This window comes from Lingula anatina, chromosome 4 (genome assembly GCF_051362555.1).
Source record: "Lingula anatina isolate TDL-2025a chromosome 4, LinAna3.0, whole genome shotgun sequence".
Lineage (NCBI taxonomy): Eukaryota > Metazoa > Brachiopoda > Lingulata > Lingulida > Lingulidae > Lingula > Lingula anatina.
In genome coordinates this window covers 19,885,631-19,905,015 of record NC_141770.1, presented here as the reverse complement: position 1 = coordinate 19,905,015, position 19,385 = coordinate 19,885,631, and the positions used below count along the sequence as shown (strand labels likewise).

The 19,385-nt window shown below is 36.4% G+C and overlaps 2 protein-coding genes across 2 annotated transcripts in view; one reads left to right on the top strand and one right to left on the bottom strand.

Annotated features, from left to right (window-relative positions):
* The window catches only part of LOC106161145 (calcium-transporting ATPase type 2C member 1), a 48,399-nt gene that overhangs the window by 13,578 nt on the left and 15,436 nt on the right, over positions 1-19,385 (bottom strand). The window contains exons 19-20 of the mRNA XM_013538011.2: positions 19,120-19,236; positions 18,617-18,764 (exon numbers count right to left, since the gene is read on the bottom strand). Coding sequence (XP_013393465.2) covers positions 18,617-18,764; positions 19,120-19,236 — 265 coding nt within the window. The remainder of the gene's footprint in view (positions 1-18,616; positions 18,765-19,119; positions 19,237-19,385) is intronic.
* On the top strand, positions 337-17,817 carry LOC106161143 (uncharacterized). The gene is made up of 11 exons (XM_013538009.3): positions 337-1,363; positions 6,486-6,642; positions 10,752-10,921; positions 11,193-11,377; positions 11,668-11,965; positions 12,543-12,923; positions 13,238-13,363; positions 13,686-14,072; positions 14,383-14,748; positions 15,300-15,384; positions 15,657-17,817. The coding sequence occupies exons 1-11, from the start codon at positions 1,267-1,269 to the stop codon at positions 16,378-16,380; spliced, it is 2,976 nt and encodes a 991-aa protein (XP_013393463.2). The 5' UTR covers positions 337-1,266; the 3' UTR covers positions 16,381-17,817.

Below are 19,385 nucleotides of genomic sequence, written 5' to 3'. Positions count from 1 at the left end.
TAAAATCAAGTACTAGGAAAGATGCAAGGAGTAAAGCATGATTGTATATTATGCATGATAATTTAAGTCATTCATCAGTTATCCCACTGAGGCTGTGTTGGTACTCCAAGCATACAAAAATTCTACTGCAGGCTCAGCCGGAGTTAATTATCAAATAATTAATGTCAAAAATCGCAGAGGGGGAATTCAACTGACAACAATGGGCCTCGGCCCCATAGGTCACGCTGGCCAATCAATTGGCAGGGGGTCTTTTGGTACCAGGCACCCATAGTGCACAAATTCCACGCGTTCAGAGAACGTGTAAACAAACCAGTCACCCCTGTTTCATACCTGAATGGGCCAGTTTGACAATCACAACCTGACCGAGACTCGTCATGACTCTTTTATGAAAGCCGCCAATCGGTCTTCTGCCATTCAGCTGGGGATTATATAACGGACAAGCGAGCTACTTAGCTGTCTTGCTTTATATCAATAGACCAGGTAATCATGTTGCCTTTCCGGATGGCTTGGAGTGAATAGTGAAAGAGGAGATACCAACAATAGGGCAGCCAATAGGAAGGCTGACTCATGGTAGGAGGAACCTGAAGCTTTCTACTGGACTGAAAACCAATATCTCTAAATCCAAGGCCCTGGTGCTCTACACACTGCACTTAACACACACGCAGAGACAATCAATACAATGACGGACTTATGGGAGTGGAGATACTGTATTTCAGCGGCTAAATCTCCACCAGTGAAATTCAATTCTTAGGTCAGGAGCTGGGGATAGAGGCTGGTATATCAACTTCCACGGGAGCCAACTGTATGGTTTTTACCACCATCTCTCCACATGGGAAGTGAACCAAGTTGTAGGCAACAGAACAGTTTCTGTCATTGTAAGGTTAGGCAGTATCAGCACCAGCAACACTCAATACGACCAGGTTCCAAGTCATTCTCACTTGCAACAAACTGCTCGTCAGCTCACGATTTGCAAAGCCTGAGTTGTCAGTGAAAATTTTTGATGATACTTAATTTGAATAGCATACAAAACACAGAAAGCTATTTCTACATTTCTTTCTTTTTTCTCACACTGGGAGACAGGAGGAAGAACAGAGATCGTGCAAGTCTGTATGCGCAGCTATTCTGATACTCCCCTTGGAGAGCAACCGCTTAAATAGATAAACCAGGAAGACCAAAACCTCATGGAACTGAAAAACACAATAGGATTCCATACTGTACCACTGTGATCCATAAACCATCATCTTTTTTACTGATTGGAATAGAACTATGATGTCTGTATTGGCAGTGCTGTTGATTGCCTATCTCCACCAGACAACATATGCCCAGATATCATCAGGGGGAAACAATGTTGTGGAAGCAATAGGTACGTATACAAAGATCCTGGGTCATTTCTCGGATGAAATTTCTTTCAACTAAATTGGTGGAAGTATTTTATCCAAAATAAAAAGTTTGAAATAAATCAATGATTAATTTGACTAACAATTTTTTTTCTTTAGGCAAGTTTGGAAATGTTTAGCCCATGCCCCATCCCCCATACAATCTGTGCCAAACCTTTTTAGCCTCCTGGCCCTTTGTGGACAACAGGGTCTTGCAAACTACTGGCCCAATGGTGTAACAATGGCCATTTACTGAACATATTTATGTAATTAAATCAACTTGTCTTTAATTCTACTGTAATTTGGTATTGGGCTAGTGTTAACGCCAGAGACTGCCCATTAAATTTCCTAGAACATTATTTTTGTATCAAGGCACATTCAGGGCCTGTGAGACAATGCCTTCGTTAGCTAATGTCTACTCATTACTGGGTTCATTTGTCAAATCTTCCTTTTAAATGCACAAATTAATTTTGCACACAAATGAGACAGTGATCAAATAACACAAACATCAGTTAACGAGATAACATTGAAACACGCCCTGAATAACCCCCCCCCCTCTCCAATAAAACTGTTAACAAGTGAACAAATAAAATTACAAAATATAGCAGTAATGCACAGTTTTCTGTGTTTTTACAATAAACGTGGACACAATGAGGGTGTTCCACTATAGTAAGTCTTTCAGTGCATTGGCTGTGCTCGTGACAGTGAAGTTTCAGATGAGTAATTCTTTTGCAAGTGCACATATAATCAGACATCTATCGTGATCTGTCATGTTGACAGTACGTAAAAAACATCAGGAGAATATCCATAATGAGAAATGATGTCCATTCAGGACAAAATGTCAGGAAAAAAGTAATTTGTCTAAAAATAAAATCAGGCAGAAAGACAGACAGACAGACAAAAACATGAAAAGTGGATGGATGGACAGAAGGACAAATAAATAAATAAATACTCTTAAGCTGAAGGCACTCAGCATGAGTCAGTCCTCACAGAGTTGGATCAATCTACATAGATCGTTGGTAATTATGGGAATGGGGTCTTAATTAAAAGTTGTCATTTAAACACAAATAGAGGTAACACTACCAAGATTGACAACATCCTCCATATACATGTAATATCAACCTCTTCATTTAACACAAATGAGGTAAGAGTCAAGCCATGGCATGGAATCCAATTACAGAACAAACGGCAATTAACATGACATTGTCCAAGGAAAACTGCTTGGTAACAGTACACTAGTACTGTACATGCATATAGTCATCAACAGAGCTTTAGGGTCTTAAAAGTCCAGTTAAAGTCACCAGGTCAGAGATATTTGCATATGACAACATTTTCCGACATAAGCTGTCTAGTTTCAGGTGTCAAGAATTACCATGCAAATGAAAGGTAAAATGAACTACTAGTACAACACAGACCTTATGATTAACAATATATGTATTTTTTGGACATACTACACTTCAAAATAATGCAGATAGGATCTTATAGGTATATATATAAGGATGTTCACAAACATATTTTCATTTACCAGTAGTTTCTCAAAAAAAAAAATAATAAAAATAAAAAATAAATAAATACAAACATAAAAAACATGAAAATTTTAAGTTAAATATATGCTACTTAAAGTCATCAAGGAAGGTCTTTAGCCCAAGACTGCCATTACTTTGCTTTGCTGGTCCAGTGGTGACATCACTGCTATCGATATACCTAGTGTCCTCATCAGCTGCTAAAACAAATGCTTTCTCTCCTAGCAGCAGACATCAGGCCATGCAGCACTCTCTCCTCAGTACACAAACAAACTGTGGTGACTAGACCTTCATCAGCATTTATTTAGTGGAAGGACCACTGCACTGCTTGGCACTGTGACCTCTTCATTTATCAGCCCAGGGGGTACTGGGGGGACATGTGCCCCTCCCTCCACCCACTTAAACCTCCCCATTTTTTGCATTCTAACACTATGTCTTTCCCCACTACTCTACCTCCCCCCCTTTTTTTTAAAGCCATGGGTTCTCCAATGCTAGCAAGATGTGCTTTTTTAGCAGAACATCTAAAATCTTAAACCTGTTTCTGATTATTTTTGACAATATTTAAAAACAAATCATAAGACTAGTAGTGATAAATCACAACTAAATGCATATGGGGTAGGGTGTGGAATCAAAACATAATTTTTCTTCATAAGTTAACTGTGCCAAAAAAAAAAAAAAAGCTAAATTAGAAAACCAATTTTACTTATAAATGAACTGATATTTTACCCACTAATTTCAAATCATCTTGTTCTAAAGCAATATCAATTCTAAAATGCTTGACTGATACATACCGAATTCAATGTTTTGGCTTTTGCTGCATACAACGATGACCTTTAAGTAGGCATGATAACATGTTTGGTGAAATACAATGTTTTTTTTTTCCACATGTGAATGTTTATATAAAATTTTTAGGTGAACTTTTCTAGAAATTGTTCTGATGTGAAGATGAGAGAGAGAGAGAGAGAGAGAGAGAGAGATGTTGATGATGAAAACATCAATCCTCCACAAATACTGACACTTTCCTTTTCCACAGAAATTGGGGAAAATCTGGTAGGATTTTAATTCTCACCTCAGTTGAAAAGACCACCTGCCATGGAAACAACACACAATTATAATAATTACCTCTAATAAGTCCCATTGGAATGTCAAATACATGCACCTGCTTTAAACAATGCATTGTTGCTCGCCCCACATTTGTAACTAAACCACTGCTTAAAAAATGAATATCTGAAAAGTTTTCAGGCCAAAGTAAACTTACTTAAGCAAAATTAACTCATCTAAATATTTGTCTAAAAATTCATAGTGTCAGCCTGCAATATTATGTCCTGAGCATCCTTGCAGCCACCTGTGTTAACATGATAACTACAGGAACGGAACTGGGGACGTGCCTGGTTCAATACTGTTTGCCTAGGCTAATGGGACTTTATTTTCTTCACAGGCTAGTACAAACAGAAAATTAGTGCATTTTAAACACTCTCACTCCTGGTGGGTATACAATAGGAAGACTGCCACAGCTGCCTTTGTCTCAAATCCCGGATGTTATGGGGGCATTGGAGGATCCTTCTTTGTTTACCACCTGAATTATTATGATAATCATTATTCGTTGCATGCAAAGAACTACAGTGACATTTTTTTCAGCCACTGTGACTTCCTCTTTCCCCTCTTACCCTATTTTTTTATTATTTTATGTTATAAAGAAAAGGGAAATAATGTAAAAACAATAGCAAAAGAGGTTAAAAATGCACTCAATGTACGTAAATGCAGAGAGCTTAGCGACAACCCTGGACTTAAAGAAAATATATGAACTAGTAAGTCAGTGTTTAGTAAGGGACACTTGACAACCCAGCCAGGAATTGCAACACACTTTAAAGTTGAGACTTCAGGCAGAGCTACCCTGAGCTTTACGATGTATTGTTCTGTCCAACTGTGAAAATAACACACCTGTAAGAAAATCCCTCAGATCACCTGCTGTGGAGAACCACAAACACATACCTTAGGACCATTTGTTACCTGTCTGTGAGATGACAGCGTAACTGATATAACTGACCGCTACTTAACAATAACAGGCCTACCACAATCATCTTCACATACACCAAGCCTGTGTTCAATGATGGAAAAACAAGCAAAGCTGAATATTCTGTCTAGTAGTGTAATTCATAATGATAACATTTAAAACTGTTCAATTTCTACACAATAATCTGAAAGTGTACCTGAGAGCTTCTGTGTGACTGATGAAGTACCAAGTGTTGGGGCAAAAGTTCTCAGGTACTGTACCATTTTCTCTTATTGTGTAGAAACTGAACAGTTTTAAATTTTTTCATTATGAAGCAAAGCTGGAACTTACTATAGGGAACGCGTACAATGGATTTGGATTACTCTTATATTGAAATACTGAAGATTAAAGACTAACTGGAAATTTAGGAAATGCCAACAGGTTATACAGGAATCTTCTCACAGGGCTACACAACATTCAAAAATTGTAGTAATATGAGGGATGTAATGAAAGAATGCCATCTAAAAAACTTTTTTCACAATTTTAAAAAATTTTCTAATTCTTTCAGTCAAATTTTCAAATGTAAACATATTGAAAGTGAAGATACTTCACCATGTCTCTGTGCACAGTTCCAATACAGTCAATGCATATTAATTATCATGCTCATAAAGACATCACATGTTAAATGTCAATTTCCATGAAGGCAAATATAAAATCAATACAACTACTGCTGCAATTACAGGGCAAAGGATATAATGGGACATGGCTGCAAAGCATGTGTTTCTCATTCCCTCTTGCCTATTTTCAAACTGATATAAAATGTTCATTAACTTATTGGTGCACCATATTATTCGCTTTCCATTCGAGAATCATTCTAGTTATTCAAATAATCAAACTTTCTTCGTAGGAAACTTATTTAGATTGTAAGTAACACATCATTGTTTAAGGACTTATTTTGAATGTAATGTGCGGCGGGCTTTAAGGAAACAGAATTATTCCTCAATTTCTAAATTTGTGAAAATATACAACATATTGCCTGAATAACATGAAGATACTGTAAATACTGTGAAAATCAAACTGATTCATCCCTTCACTGCCTTGAATCAATATTTCTACCTTTTTTGCATGGTTCACAGCTCATTAAGATCTGATCTTCCTTTAAGTGACAGTCTGTCACTATCAGACTATGATACTGATGATCTTTTTAACACACCTTTATCATGTAAAATGGACAATTAGCACCCTTTTATAATGTAGAACTGATTGTTTGATTTCTGAATGTACTTACTGACACCATCAGCCAAGAGGGGCGACTACATGTATTAGTCGTAGTGGTTTTATTCAACTCCAAAGAGCAAAAATTAAAGTAAATTATAAAACCAGTAACTATGAACCTCATCTCTCATGACAATGACATACAATTAATGACCAATGTATATGTATATAATAAAATAATCCTAGCTTCTAGTTGACTTTGTTCATATTGAAATCTATGGAAAAAAGAAAACTTTTTAAGGGAAAACTATTGAGCCTATTTTAAAAGACAAAAATAAGACCAAAATATTCAACTCCTGTGCTTTGCTATTTCTCTAGGCCCAGTATTCACAGGAAGCACCTGTGTGGAGCTGGCAAGCCAGGCAGCCCAGATCAGCTCTACCACTCGGCCCTCACAGCTCCACCTCCACTGCTCTGTTGGCATGGTGATACGGGTTGTCAAAGTGATGAAGGGAAAGAGCACAGAAACAGGGAGGTAAGGCGGCTTGTAACAATAGGATTTCAGGGTTGGATCTAGCAATATCTCCTGACAGTTTTCCAAATTATCTTAAAGTTTGTTGAACCATCTTCAGCAGAAAAAATTAGATGCCCGTCAATGGAAATTTTCGGGAAGACCCAGAAGATGGCGTCTGTCCGCCCCTGGATTTAACTTAATGCCTGTTCCAAGTTTTACAAAGGAATTTTAAGTGTGTTATGCACCTAAACTTACAATAATAGTTTCGTCAAACAATTGTCATGCACCCAAAATTATCGTAAAAGTTTCATCAAACAAGTTTGTTACGCACCCAAAATTACAACAATGTTTTTTTTTCAAACAATTGTGTCATGAACCCAAAATTACAATAATAACAAAATTACAATAACAGTTTCTTCAAACAAGTTTGTTATGCAACCAAAAGTACAATAATAGTTTCTTCAAACAGTTGTGTCATGCAACCAATATTAGAATAATAGTTTTGTCAAACAAGTGTGTTATGCACCCAAAGTTACAATAATAGTTTCTTCAAAAATGTTTTAAAAAGTAATTTACTAGTATCAATCAGAAGTTTTGGTGTCTCACAATACTCACTCCCCCAGGTTTTTTTTTTTTTTTTACAGAAAAAAGGTAACAACTTTTCATAAAAATTAAATATATTCTTGATTATGGCAAGAATCCTTTCTTTCAAATCTAAATTCACAGACAACAAAGACAATTTCAAACAATTTTCAGAATTAAAATTGGATGGAATCGTGACACCCTTTGAGTAATACCACCCCAAAAAGCTGCAATTATTGTGATTCAAAAACCAAAACTCCAGGGTGAAAACAAATTAAGGTATATTTATCTATGAGCCTAAAGTGCTTTCTAAACCACCTTCTGTTTTCTTTGCTCACAGATATATTTAACTGTAATTCAACTTGAAGGTAAGTGTTCATCATTATTAAGATTTGACATAAATTAATTGCGATTTGGTTAATGATCAACCAAAGAAAAGACTCGAGCAAAAACAATCCATGAATTGACCAAAGGAAGGAATGTACACACAATAGACCAAGGCAGGAAGGTTATCAAGATTGCTTTTAATTAAAAATTGTAATTATTTAAAGATATTTTCATTTACATAAAACTATACATTCTTTAATAACTCACTATTGTTCAGAAATTCTTCTTCTGCTACAGCTGTAAGTATCCAATACCTCATCAATTAAATGTAATTATTAACTAAAAATGTTAACTTGGTTTAATACATTTACTGGAATTACCCACTTGTAAATAACTCACATGCAGTTCTCATCTTGAATTTTACTATTGCAATAACAATTTATTCACGATCATGACTCCAATTTAAAAGGAATTTAGCAAAGGGACTACTAAACGAGAAGTTGTTACTGCAGCCAACAAAAGGGTTGGTGAAACGGACAAATATGGTAATGACTCGATCTTTTCAATGAGGAAAAACTAGCAATTTTTCAGAGACAATTTCAAAATCATTAAAAATATATTTCTGTTAGCATAATTATGTAGTGCTTTTTTGTATACAATAGAACTATAAGGTAGCCTGTTTATCAGTTTTGGTGCTATCACTCAAAAGGAATGTTCTAACTTTAAGAATTAATGACTTGAAAAAATACAATATCTGTAAAATTAATAATTTTTTCCCATTGAAAATATTGTGTCTTTACCGTACAAATACAAAAGCACTCAGCTGTCAGAGTAAGCTACAGTTTACATTCTCATCACCCTTCACTCTGGAGGGCAATCTGGAAGTGAATGCTCAGAAACATTGGAGCCAACTGGGAATATGTGCTGTATGTATGAGTCAGTTGATTGAGCATCTATTTCAGCAAAAACCATATGTTGCTTTCCAAGGGAATTACATGTCAACATGTGGCACAATACAAATTTCCTTTTCATATATGACGTTGTATATTTTTTAATCATTTATATGCATTGATTTTTACACTTTTTTCTGCACAAGGCAGAAATCATTATTACAGAACCAAAAAACTTCAATGACATTGAACCCCCCCCCCCCTTCTCAACAATACTTATTCTTTTACAAGTGTATCCCCATCTTATGTTGATCTATCATGTGAAACAAAACTATTTATACACAGACTAGTACATAAATAAAGAAGAGAAACTATATATTATCACCTTTCCAGGAATATTCTATCAATGATTTCGTACATAATGACTAAGGCACTTTTTGAAAACACCCTCCCTAAAGAAAAAAAAAAAAAGATGCAGAGCAGTTGTTTTTGACATATTTAGAATTGAATGCATCATTTACAGTTAGTCAGCAGTGTGAAAAAACTGGCATGAAATAGTAGTATTCACTTTCCCATCATTGAACATTCTTGGAAAAACAGTGAGTAAATGTGCTGACAGAAGCTTCTCAGTCTTGCCCAACCTCAAATATGTGTAATGCAAACTAAAATTGTGTAAATTAGCCACTTTTTTCAAACAATATCACACTTAAAATGCAATGTCATGACTGTGACAGGATATTTCAATCTGATGAGAGAGAGAGAGAGAGAGAGAGAGAGAGAGAAGAGAGAAGAACATTTTGCATTAAACAGGCATATAAAATCAAATCAGCATTCAAGGATAGCAAATCCAAATTCTATTACCAAACATTTATTTGAGATTCATGTCAACACTTACTCTTCATAAAATCCAATAATCCTATCCCCAAGTTCACATCAGACTTATCTTGGCATTTGTTTTAGTTTAAAGCATTACAACAAAGACCTAGATGATTTTCCAGTATTTCGTAATGTGTCTTTCATCGAAGCTGAAATTGATTAGTCGGTCATGTTTGTGATCAAGGCCCTTTTAAAGAAGGGTTGAAATAACATGTTTCACTGGTAAAAACTAATCAAGTCTCTTCAGAACTAATTCACTTTTAAACAACTCTTCAGTAATTATAGACCAACAGTAAATAAGTAAAAAAGACCAACAGGATTTTGATTTGGATCGATCTCTATACATCCTACTCATATATCCACAACGAAATTCCCTGCTTATTTTTCTACCAATACTACAACCCCAGACAGGATATATCTGAGAGACTGCCTTGCGACAATACTCAAATCCGAAACAGCTCTTACTTAAACCTGTTGAAAATGCAACACTAAATATTATTTCATGGTTGTGGGAAAACCAAACAGCTGCCCATGTGCGGCAGTAGGTTCTTGAAATAAATCTATATCTATAGAGTACAGAAGTAAACATGAGCTCCTCTCTGCCATGTCATTATCAATAGAATTCCATGCAAATGAACTGCTCATCATCTTGAAACTGCATATTACACTGTAGCTACTACTACTACAAAAGAAGCCACTGCTGGATTCATTTTTTTTTTTTTTTTTTTTTTTTGTTGTTGTTGTTGTTTATTGAAATATATATATTTCAATTATTTACAGTAAGTCCCCAAAACACAAAATAACTAATGGAGTATGATCATTATGTTAGCATCCAATCCTAAATGTATAACAAAGCAAATGATGACTTGCTTAATAATGTGTGTTTTGGGAAAAAAACAAAATCAATATTACAGAATGATGTGCAGTGTATGACATATTATTATCATTATTATTCTTTGCAATGAATGCATTGTAAAGCTTCAGAGGAAATACAAAAAGTCACGATTGCCCTTGGTGTGCTTGCAATATGATGTGCATCTCAAACAGATATCACGCGAACACAAACAAAATTCATAAAAGCTTCATAAAACATGCTCAAGTTCTATCTTTATTTGGCATAAGCATAAAAAAGATCCTCTCTTCCTATTCTAGCAATTCAGGAGAAATGATATTCTTAATCTCTTCTTGATATACGCTATAGAGTAGATATATGCATGCAATATCATACTGTGACTTGTCTTGGTATAAACTGATCAGGCAAGAGAAACGGCAGAAGCCAGTACTGAGACAAGTACAAAGACTGCAGCTGTAACTGTGATAGAAAAAAAAAATAGACGCTTTTTTGATTTCTTGTTCTATATACACAAAGCACAATGAAATCAACCCACAGTTTTCACTATATATATGTATTTCATGTGGTTCACTGAAATAATTTCATTTATCTTGTCTTGCCAGGTGTTTCTATGACCCTGCAGACTCATGCACCATCACCACTGGTGTCCAGTATTTCATCCATAGATGTTCAGGACACCAGAATTGCACCGAAGACCCCGGCTCTGCACAGTACATTGAAAGTTGCAACAGCTTCACTAACTATATCACTGTGGAGTATGAGTGCATAGCAGGTAAGCTGCTGACAGGAGTCTCAAACTTTTTAAAAATAAAATTGAAATCAGGCCCACAGCCAACAATTTCAAAATGGGGTTTCTTTTTCTGAAAAAGTTCAAGATCTCTTAGAAAATTCAAGATCTCTTAGATGCTTTACTCAGTGCTACTAATCGCAGCTCAGCACTACATAATGGCATCTCCATGATTTGCCACCTTTTATTACATGCTATACTTTGTATTCAAATTGTTTAAGAATAAAGATGTTAAAGAAAAAATCTCCACTCTCAGTCTCAGATATCCACAGCATAGACACCAGTCAAGTGGTGTCTACAGGGCCAGACATCCTGGGGTACATCTACCTGTCCAGTCCCCTGTATCCTGCACACTACCCTAGCAGAAGTTACTCTACCTGTAATATCACTACACAGCCACAGAGTTCCATCAATATCAGGGTGCTGGATTTTGATATCGAGGTGATACTTTTGATAATATATCAAGCTTGCTAGTGGAATATTTTATATTATTGCCAAATGTTGGGCATTTGTGTAGTTCTGGCTTAAGAAAATGAATGGTTCATTCACATGTATTTTTGCGGTCATTTTATCAGCTTTTTGCCTTAACTTTGAGTAGAATTCAATTTTCAATCATTTCCCTGTCTTACATTTGATGAGGTTTCAGTTTGTTTAATAAGAGACAACCTCAAGTTCAAGTTAGTTTTGTTATTAAAACCTAAAGGCTTCAGCTCTATGTTGTCCTATTCCAGGTGGGTAACAATGGGTGCGAATATGACAAATTAGTGTATTACAACCCCACAAGTGGCCACTATGTAGACTACTGCGGCCGAGGGAAATATGGAGAAGGCGGCACTTTGGATAGTGACATCATCAGTATCACTTTCATATCAGATGAATCAGTAGAACAGAAAGGTTTTATGTTAAGAATTGCTGGTGTCACGGCCCAGGGACTGCTGGACAGTGTTTCTATTTCCTGCCTAACGCAGACACCGCCAACAATTGAGACAGAGGTTCCCCTGCCAAGCCCTGTCACTCCGCCATCCACTGGTAAGTCAATTTTACCTAAATAATACTGTAATTGCTCACAAATTTCACCACATTACTGCAATTTTCATTTTTTCAAGATGTGACTATACAAAAACTTTCTTACATACACCTAATTCACCTCAATTTAGAACTTTCAAATTTTTTTTGTACCTGATCTGACATTATTTAAGAAATATAACCAATAAATTTTGTTCAAATATATTGAGAAATTACTTTATTCAATGAGGTACTGCTAGGGGAAATATTCAATATGTCTCATTACTGGGCATACTTTTGAGGTAATCAATTGATTTCTTCACATTTGTTCAATATGAATGATATCTAACTGACTTTCAGTATAATAAATCTTACCTAAGCAAAGCTGGCAAAGATATATAAATATTACTAAATCCATTAATACAAAATCCATAAATTTTCAGACAACATCATTTTATAATTCATTCTGAACATTTAGCTGTAAAAACAAAACAAAAGCTAATGTTAATCATACACTATTCATTAATTTTTTTCCAGTTTTGGTGATCAATCTCATTCAAAAAGCCCATTGCACCATTTTGATACATTTCCTATTTTCCAGCTACAGTAATCAACCTGTGTCAAAACGCCACTTTAACGATGAGTCCCGAGTCGAATGACATCAATCAATTCTACCTGAGTAGCCCCGCCTACCCAGCTGAGTACCCGCACAGTGCCAACTGCTCTTGTCAGCTGACCAACATGGCCGCCAGTCACAGGATCGAGATGGAGCTGATCTACATCTCCATCGAAGCTGCCAGTCAGTGCGAGTTTGACATGCTGGAGATCCGTCCAGACCCCCCTGGCACGCGTTTCGCTCAGAGGTTCTGCACAGAGGGCGTCATGTCGGGTTACAAGATGGTCAGCCAAAATGAGACCATGGCCGTAAGGTTTACTTCTGACTCTTCTGTTCAACAGTTTGGGTTTTTGCTAATAATCAAGGGTGAGTAAAAAGTTATCAAATTGACGTTCATGAATTGACTAGCTTAAACATTTTTTGGTGTATGAATATCAGTGTTGTGTACACAATGGCAGGCATTTCTCACAACTAGAGGGGGTAATTTTTCCCCATACACATAAATGTATTTTTATTTTTTATTATTTGGTTGCTAATGTTTTATCAAACATATATCAGCAGTGTATCAAAAAGGTGGAAATAACCCAAAAATATCTAGAATTTATTTTTATTGAAGTTATATTTATATTCATCAGTTGATATTTATATAACATTTTGCTAATGAGTGGTCTTGTTTTTAGATCTGCCCCCCGATGACTTCCTGTCGTCTGCTGCAATCAACCTTCAGTGCAAAGCCAGCTTGCCTTCTGACACCACCACCACTGTCCCAACACTGGCACCACCCAGTATACCAACATTGGCACCAGGTTGGTGACCTCTCTCTCTCTCTCTCTCTCTCTCTCTCTCTCAATATGTCATAGACTTGCTACAACTACAAATATGACTTTCCTTTAAGAGTACAGACAAGTGCAATACATCTCTTGACTACTAAATAATTTAGATGATGCTTGTAAAACTATGATTAGACTAATAGATCATTTTTGAGAATGTCATTACATATGTTGTCATAAAATCAATTCTAGTTCATCCAAACATGTACCCAATAATAACCATCAATTGAAAGATAGGCCAGTCCTGCCCTCACAATATGCAAAATATTTTCTCAATTTACTCTTTATCTTGATATAGGCACTGAATATACTGATATATGTGGCAACACATTTGGTTCCACATCTCAGCCAGTCATGGGCGAACCTCTTCCCTTGCCAAGAGAAATCATCACTCCGAACTACCCGCAACACTACGCTAGCAACACGTCCTGCATGTGCGAGCTACGGACACGAACCAGCAATCGCATACGGGCAGTTGTCCATTACTTCAACTTAGAAATCGGCCTCCAGAATTGTGAATACGACTGGTTCGTATTACAGCAGAGTCCCCCGTACGGAGAGGCCAGGCGTGTGTGCGGACATGAATACCATGAACGCACATTCATAAGTGGTAATAACAGCCTGCTTATGGTGTTTCATAGTGATGGCTATATCAACTTCCCTGGGTTCTGGATTACTGCTGAAGGTAATCATTGACTTTAAATGTAGTTGGTATATTTTTTTTTTCTGTAGCATAGTCTGTACCTATAGTCTTGTTCATATCAGGTTCAATTTAATTATCTGGGTTATATGATTGAATGGAGATATTTCAATCACTTATCTATTTTTCAATTATGAAAATTATATTTTTAAAAATTTGACTGGTGTGTGCAGTCTAATTAAATGAACCAGGTATAAAAAACACAATGAAGGCCAAAACAAAACAATAAAATGCATTAAATATCATACTAATTCTACTTTTTTCCTATCTTTTTTTCTATCTTTTTTCACTACAGCTCTGTCACCTAGTGGTGAAACAGCAGTCCTGGATATGAGATGTCACAGAGTGGACAGACCAATTTTTCTGCCCTCTGCTTCAACAACCAGCACAACCACCCCCAGCACAACCAGCAGCACAATTACAAGCACAACCACCAGCACACCTAGCACAATCAGCACAACCACAACCACAGCCAGCAGTCCAGTTACTCCTGGCACCACTGGTGTAACACTGCAGACACCACTGCATGAATTAACACCTGAGGCCACAGGATCAACTCCCACGGTGACAGAAAGGTCAACTCCCACAATGGACCCCATGGTTCATGGGGTCAAGACCAATGCCAGTGCCAGTGCTAGCACTCAAAATCAACAACAAACAAGTAAGGGAACCAGGGTTTTCATAATCTTGTATGGACACCTTTTGCATGTCATTTTTTGATTTGATTTTTTCATCAATGCCACAGACATGTGCTATGAACTTTGATTGGTCAAATGTATGAAACTTGTCCCATTTCTTGTAGCTGTGTCTTTTATTTCAACAGTTTGCACTATAGTGATCCTGTTAGCTTTGAATATTTTGAACCATGAAATCTTTCTGATATATTAACTGTTTGAGAAACTACCAAAAATGTTCATTAGCTTGGTAGTTGGATCATAAATGAAAATTATCAAACACAAGCCACTGTCACCAGCCCCCCATGAATAGGAACAGGGGGAGAGGGGGGTCGATCTACCTGACATTTATAAGAGGGTCCTCGCTGCTATACCACCTCATGGTCAGTGAGTGTCAACATTGCTCACATCAGTCTAATGAAGGCCAACATCCAGGTTGGCCGTAGGTTAACAATATGGAAGTTTTTAATTTGCATTTATACCATATAATTGTATGATGAACTATGCACTAACTGTAATGGTTGTTCTGTATTTTCAGTTCTACTGGTGAGCACAATTGTTCCAGTGCTGCTATTGTTGCTGATTGTTGCAAGTGTCATAATTGTCATTGTGTGGTGCAGGAGGTAATGTATACATTGATACACTGTATAAACTCAGTACACCGACTAATCTCTGTCGTGTGTGAGAGAGAGAGAGAGAGATTGTATTTATGATTTTTGCTATGGAATCTTTCTTCAAAATTTCTCATTTAATGATTTGCTGATCAATATCATATCAAATAAATTATTTCATATTCTATGCAATTTACATTAAAGAAATCTACCTCCTTTAACAATATGTTTTTAGAAAGTCAATCAAATTTGGAAGCTAATGCAGATGTTCATTCTTATTCCAGGAGAAAGAGGCCACCACTGGCCCACATAGAGCTGGAAGCCCCAAAGCCATACATGGCTCTACACAGCAACAATAACCAAAATACAACTTACAACGAGATCGCAACTGATCCAGGATACACCACTCTAAACCCTGCCAATGGGAAGAACCCAAATGGCCATGCTGCCATTGGAGCCAATAGCAATTCAACCCATCAGGAAAATGTGTATGATTCGATACCATATGATAGTACGGCTCCAATATATGACACTGCAGCTCCTGTATATGACAGTGCAGCTCCAATATATAGCAATGCAATCCCACCTCATGAAAACACAGTAGAGAAAAATCCATCCCAACCACAGTTACAAGTGCCACCAGAAGAAACCAATTCCAGCGGTATAATTTCAAACAGACCCACACTGAGCAGTACAGCTTATCTCGAACCAGTTCAAAAACCACCTCCTTCCTACTCAGAAGCCATCTTGCTTGGTGCCCAAAATAACCCTGGGAGTAACAGTGCCCTTTCAAATGGTGATAACTTAGTAGAACCTGCCTTAGAGAGCAACAGTGTTTGTACCACATCTCTTCCTGCTGTGCCTAGTGATTCTAAGACCAAAGGTGCAGTTGCCAATCCTACTTACATGGTGAACTCTGGTTCTGATCAAGTTTTGCCCATATCAACTGGACCTAGCGAGGCCTCAGACTCCAGCTTGCCTAATGAAGATCGGAGTTCTTCTTCATGATCAATGCTACTACCAGAAAGCGTCCAAGAGAATTTGAGTGTAGATTTGTGGTGGGGTTTGAGAGATAAAGTGCCTGATGCCAAACAATATTAACTCATATGCAGGTGCAGATTGGTAGGTACGTAGTTAAGAGTAGGTGGGGCAGGTTTGTACCCTCCCTAACTGAGGTCTGGGATATGAATTGTACACTTTTGAAGAATAAAAACTCCCTATAATTGAAAAATGAATAAGATAACAAGAGATATTTCAGGAGGCAAAAGAGACTTTGTGGTGTTGGCAGTGGGGTTACAAATAGTCAAACTAGCTTCTCTAAAATATTGGTTCTAGCCCTGTAGAGGTGGAGAAAATGGGGAAAGTGATAGATTCCAACCACCACTTTGTCGTCTGCCTTGTTCATAGAAAAGCTGTAGAAATTCTAACAAAACTAAGGCACTGTTGGAAAAACATTAACATACATGATTTTTCAAACGCAGCTAGTCTACAACTTGAAGTTCAGAGAGGCATAGGCTACCTTCAGCTTAAGTACCACCAGCTTAAAAAGCACTTTCATAATCAGGGAAACATGCTGTCAGGTCACACTTTGCATCTGATACAAGAACATCAAACGAGTTGTATTTGAAAATCACATTTAGAAATAACATATGTGATTAATTGCACACAATATGTAACTAATCAAATCCAATCATGTTTCTTAATAAAATGTTTGTACATATATATGTAACTCTATTCAGTTTTAAAGATTCTGAATCATGAAATGTTATTTATTAGTTTAAGTAATGGCATATCAGCCTTTTAAAGGCTATAGAGTAATCCTTTAATAGTTAACCAGTATATAATAACTTTTGATTTAACTCTTTTGTATCATCATACTTTTACTATTGCTTTAAGTACATTCCAAACTTTATACTATGACTTTTCATTGAAATTTTTTCTATCATTGTACTTTATTTGAAAATTGTCTTTTTATTACATTCCAAATTGCTAAACCAGTGATTTGTATTATCATTCCCAATTTATTTGTTATACAAAGCATAGGAAACATGTATACATAAACATCTATGTGAACCCATCATCTATTCATTGGTTTTTATCCTAGAAAAAATTATTTGAAAAGGTACCAGTTCAGGTAAACTGCTTAGCATCTGTCAACTATAATCTATCTATTTCAACAAAATCATAAGCTATCAGCTATTGATCTGAACAGAAAAGGATAATGTTATTAATAGCTTGGCTGGTTCAAGTTTTCAGTGCCTTTCAATCTCTGGTCTCAGGTTGGCAATGTGCTGCAATATCTGTTTTAGCAACATGTGGTAAATAAATGTGTATTTCCTGCCTTAATGAATCAAAAAGCCCTGATGTAATTTAAACCTGATGTACAATCAGTTTATTTGTAATTGTTGAATAATAAAAGTGAAATAAAACTGATGAAACATTGCAGATGTCGTTTCTCTGTTTTCTATTTCCACTGAATAAAATTCTGATAAAATACAACAAAGCTGGTGATTATATGAGCACATTTGAAACAAGAGGAGACATGCCAATCTGTTAAACTGATTGTTTTCACTGAGTTCCTGCAGAGTTGGATCGATCTATGGAGACCGACAGTTTCAATGGGAATGAGTGCTTATTGTTAATATATACTTACAGTAATGACTCAAGCACTTCAATGGGGAAAAATTATCAAATTTTCAGTTACATAATTTTGGAATCATAAAAAATTGGGTTTCTACTGCATAGAATAGAACTATAGAATAGCCTGCTTTTAATTTTGTTGCTTCTACTCAATGGGAATGTTCTAATTTTAAAAAAATTATGACTTTAAAAAATACAGTATCTGTAAAATTCACAATTTCCCCTATTGAAAGGATGGAGTAATTACCGTATGTAATAAACTTATGAGTACATTCAAAACAAGAGAAGACATGTTAATCTGTTAAACTGATTGTAGTCACAGACTCCCCGCGGAGTTGGATCAATCTATGGTGACAGATTGTTTCAATGGGAATGAGCCCTTAATGTTAATACACAGTTATATAAATTAGTACAGTACTGAGAGTATCAGGGGTAGACGGAGGCCGTCTTCTGGAAGATGGTCAGAAATTTTCAAGTTTCTATTGCAGGGCATCTAATTCTTTCTATTGGAAGACGTTCAAAAACGGAGGATGGATCAACAAAGATAATTTGGAAGACCCATAAAATATCTCTGGATCTGCCCCTGAGTAAGAAATAAACTTACCTCCCTCCAGAACACCCACAATGTCCCTGTGACTATGATTAAAGCAGAGAGGACCACATTGGAGAGCAGCTTTCGGCTAAGTATGGAATCATTCACGCGGCGCGGAGGCTGGCGGATGACATCATGGTCTACTGGTTCTACGCCCAAACTGAGATAAATAGGAATAGCTCAATTATTGCTGATATAAAGCAGTATCTGACTGATAACCTGCTGTGGTTCATATTAGTTTAAAATTTGTCAAACCTAGAAATATTTTCATTTGACTATCTAGACAATTTGTTTAAACATCAAAACCTTTCATATTTTTCTGCCTCATGCTTTTACATTTAACAGCATACAATCTGTTAATAAGCTAAGAAAATCCCTTAAACCCCCCCCCTTTTCCATTTTATTTTCTTTTTTTCTTTTTTGGAATCTTTCATTTTATGGTGTTCCATACTGTCAAGTGCCAAACAAATTTTGCACACTTAACTTCCTGTTATCCTGGAACTGCCAGTACTTACCTTTGCGCAGGTGGCCCATCCATGATTATATTGATCCACAAAATCTGCATGGCATTCAGAGGATTGGGAAGGCCAAATACAGTGGACAGGGTGATAAGAGTTAATGCTGCTATACTCCTATATAACATAAAATAAACAATATCGCATATCGCAGTCTCACAGATATGACCTCCAAAAGTTAAGCTTCCAGAGCTCACACTGGGGAGTCAGTCATGTGATCCAGTCATGTGACCAAGGTCCTTTGATGAAAGATTAAAATGTCATGC

Bases quoted from the DNA above. Each gene is read 5' to 3' on its own strand.
- LOC106161143 (XM_013538009.3), top strand. From the start codon at position 1,267: ATGATGTCTGTATTGGCAGTGCTGTTGATTGCCTATCTCCACCAGACA. The intron at 11,378-11,667 runs GTGATACTTTTG...GTCCTATTCCAG, and splicing joins TGCTGGATTTTGATATCGAG to GTGGGTAACAATGGGTGCGA. The intron at 11,966-12,542 runs GTAAGTCAATTT...CCTATTTTCCAG, and splicing joins TGTCACTCCGCCATCCACTG to CTACAGTAATCAACCTGTGT.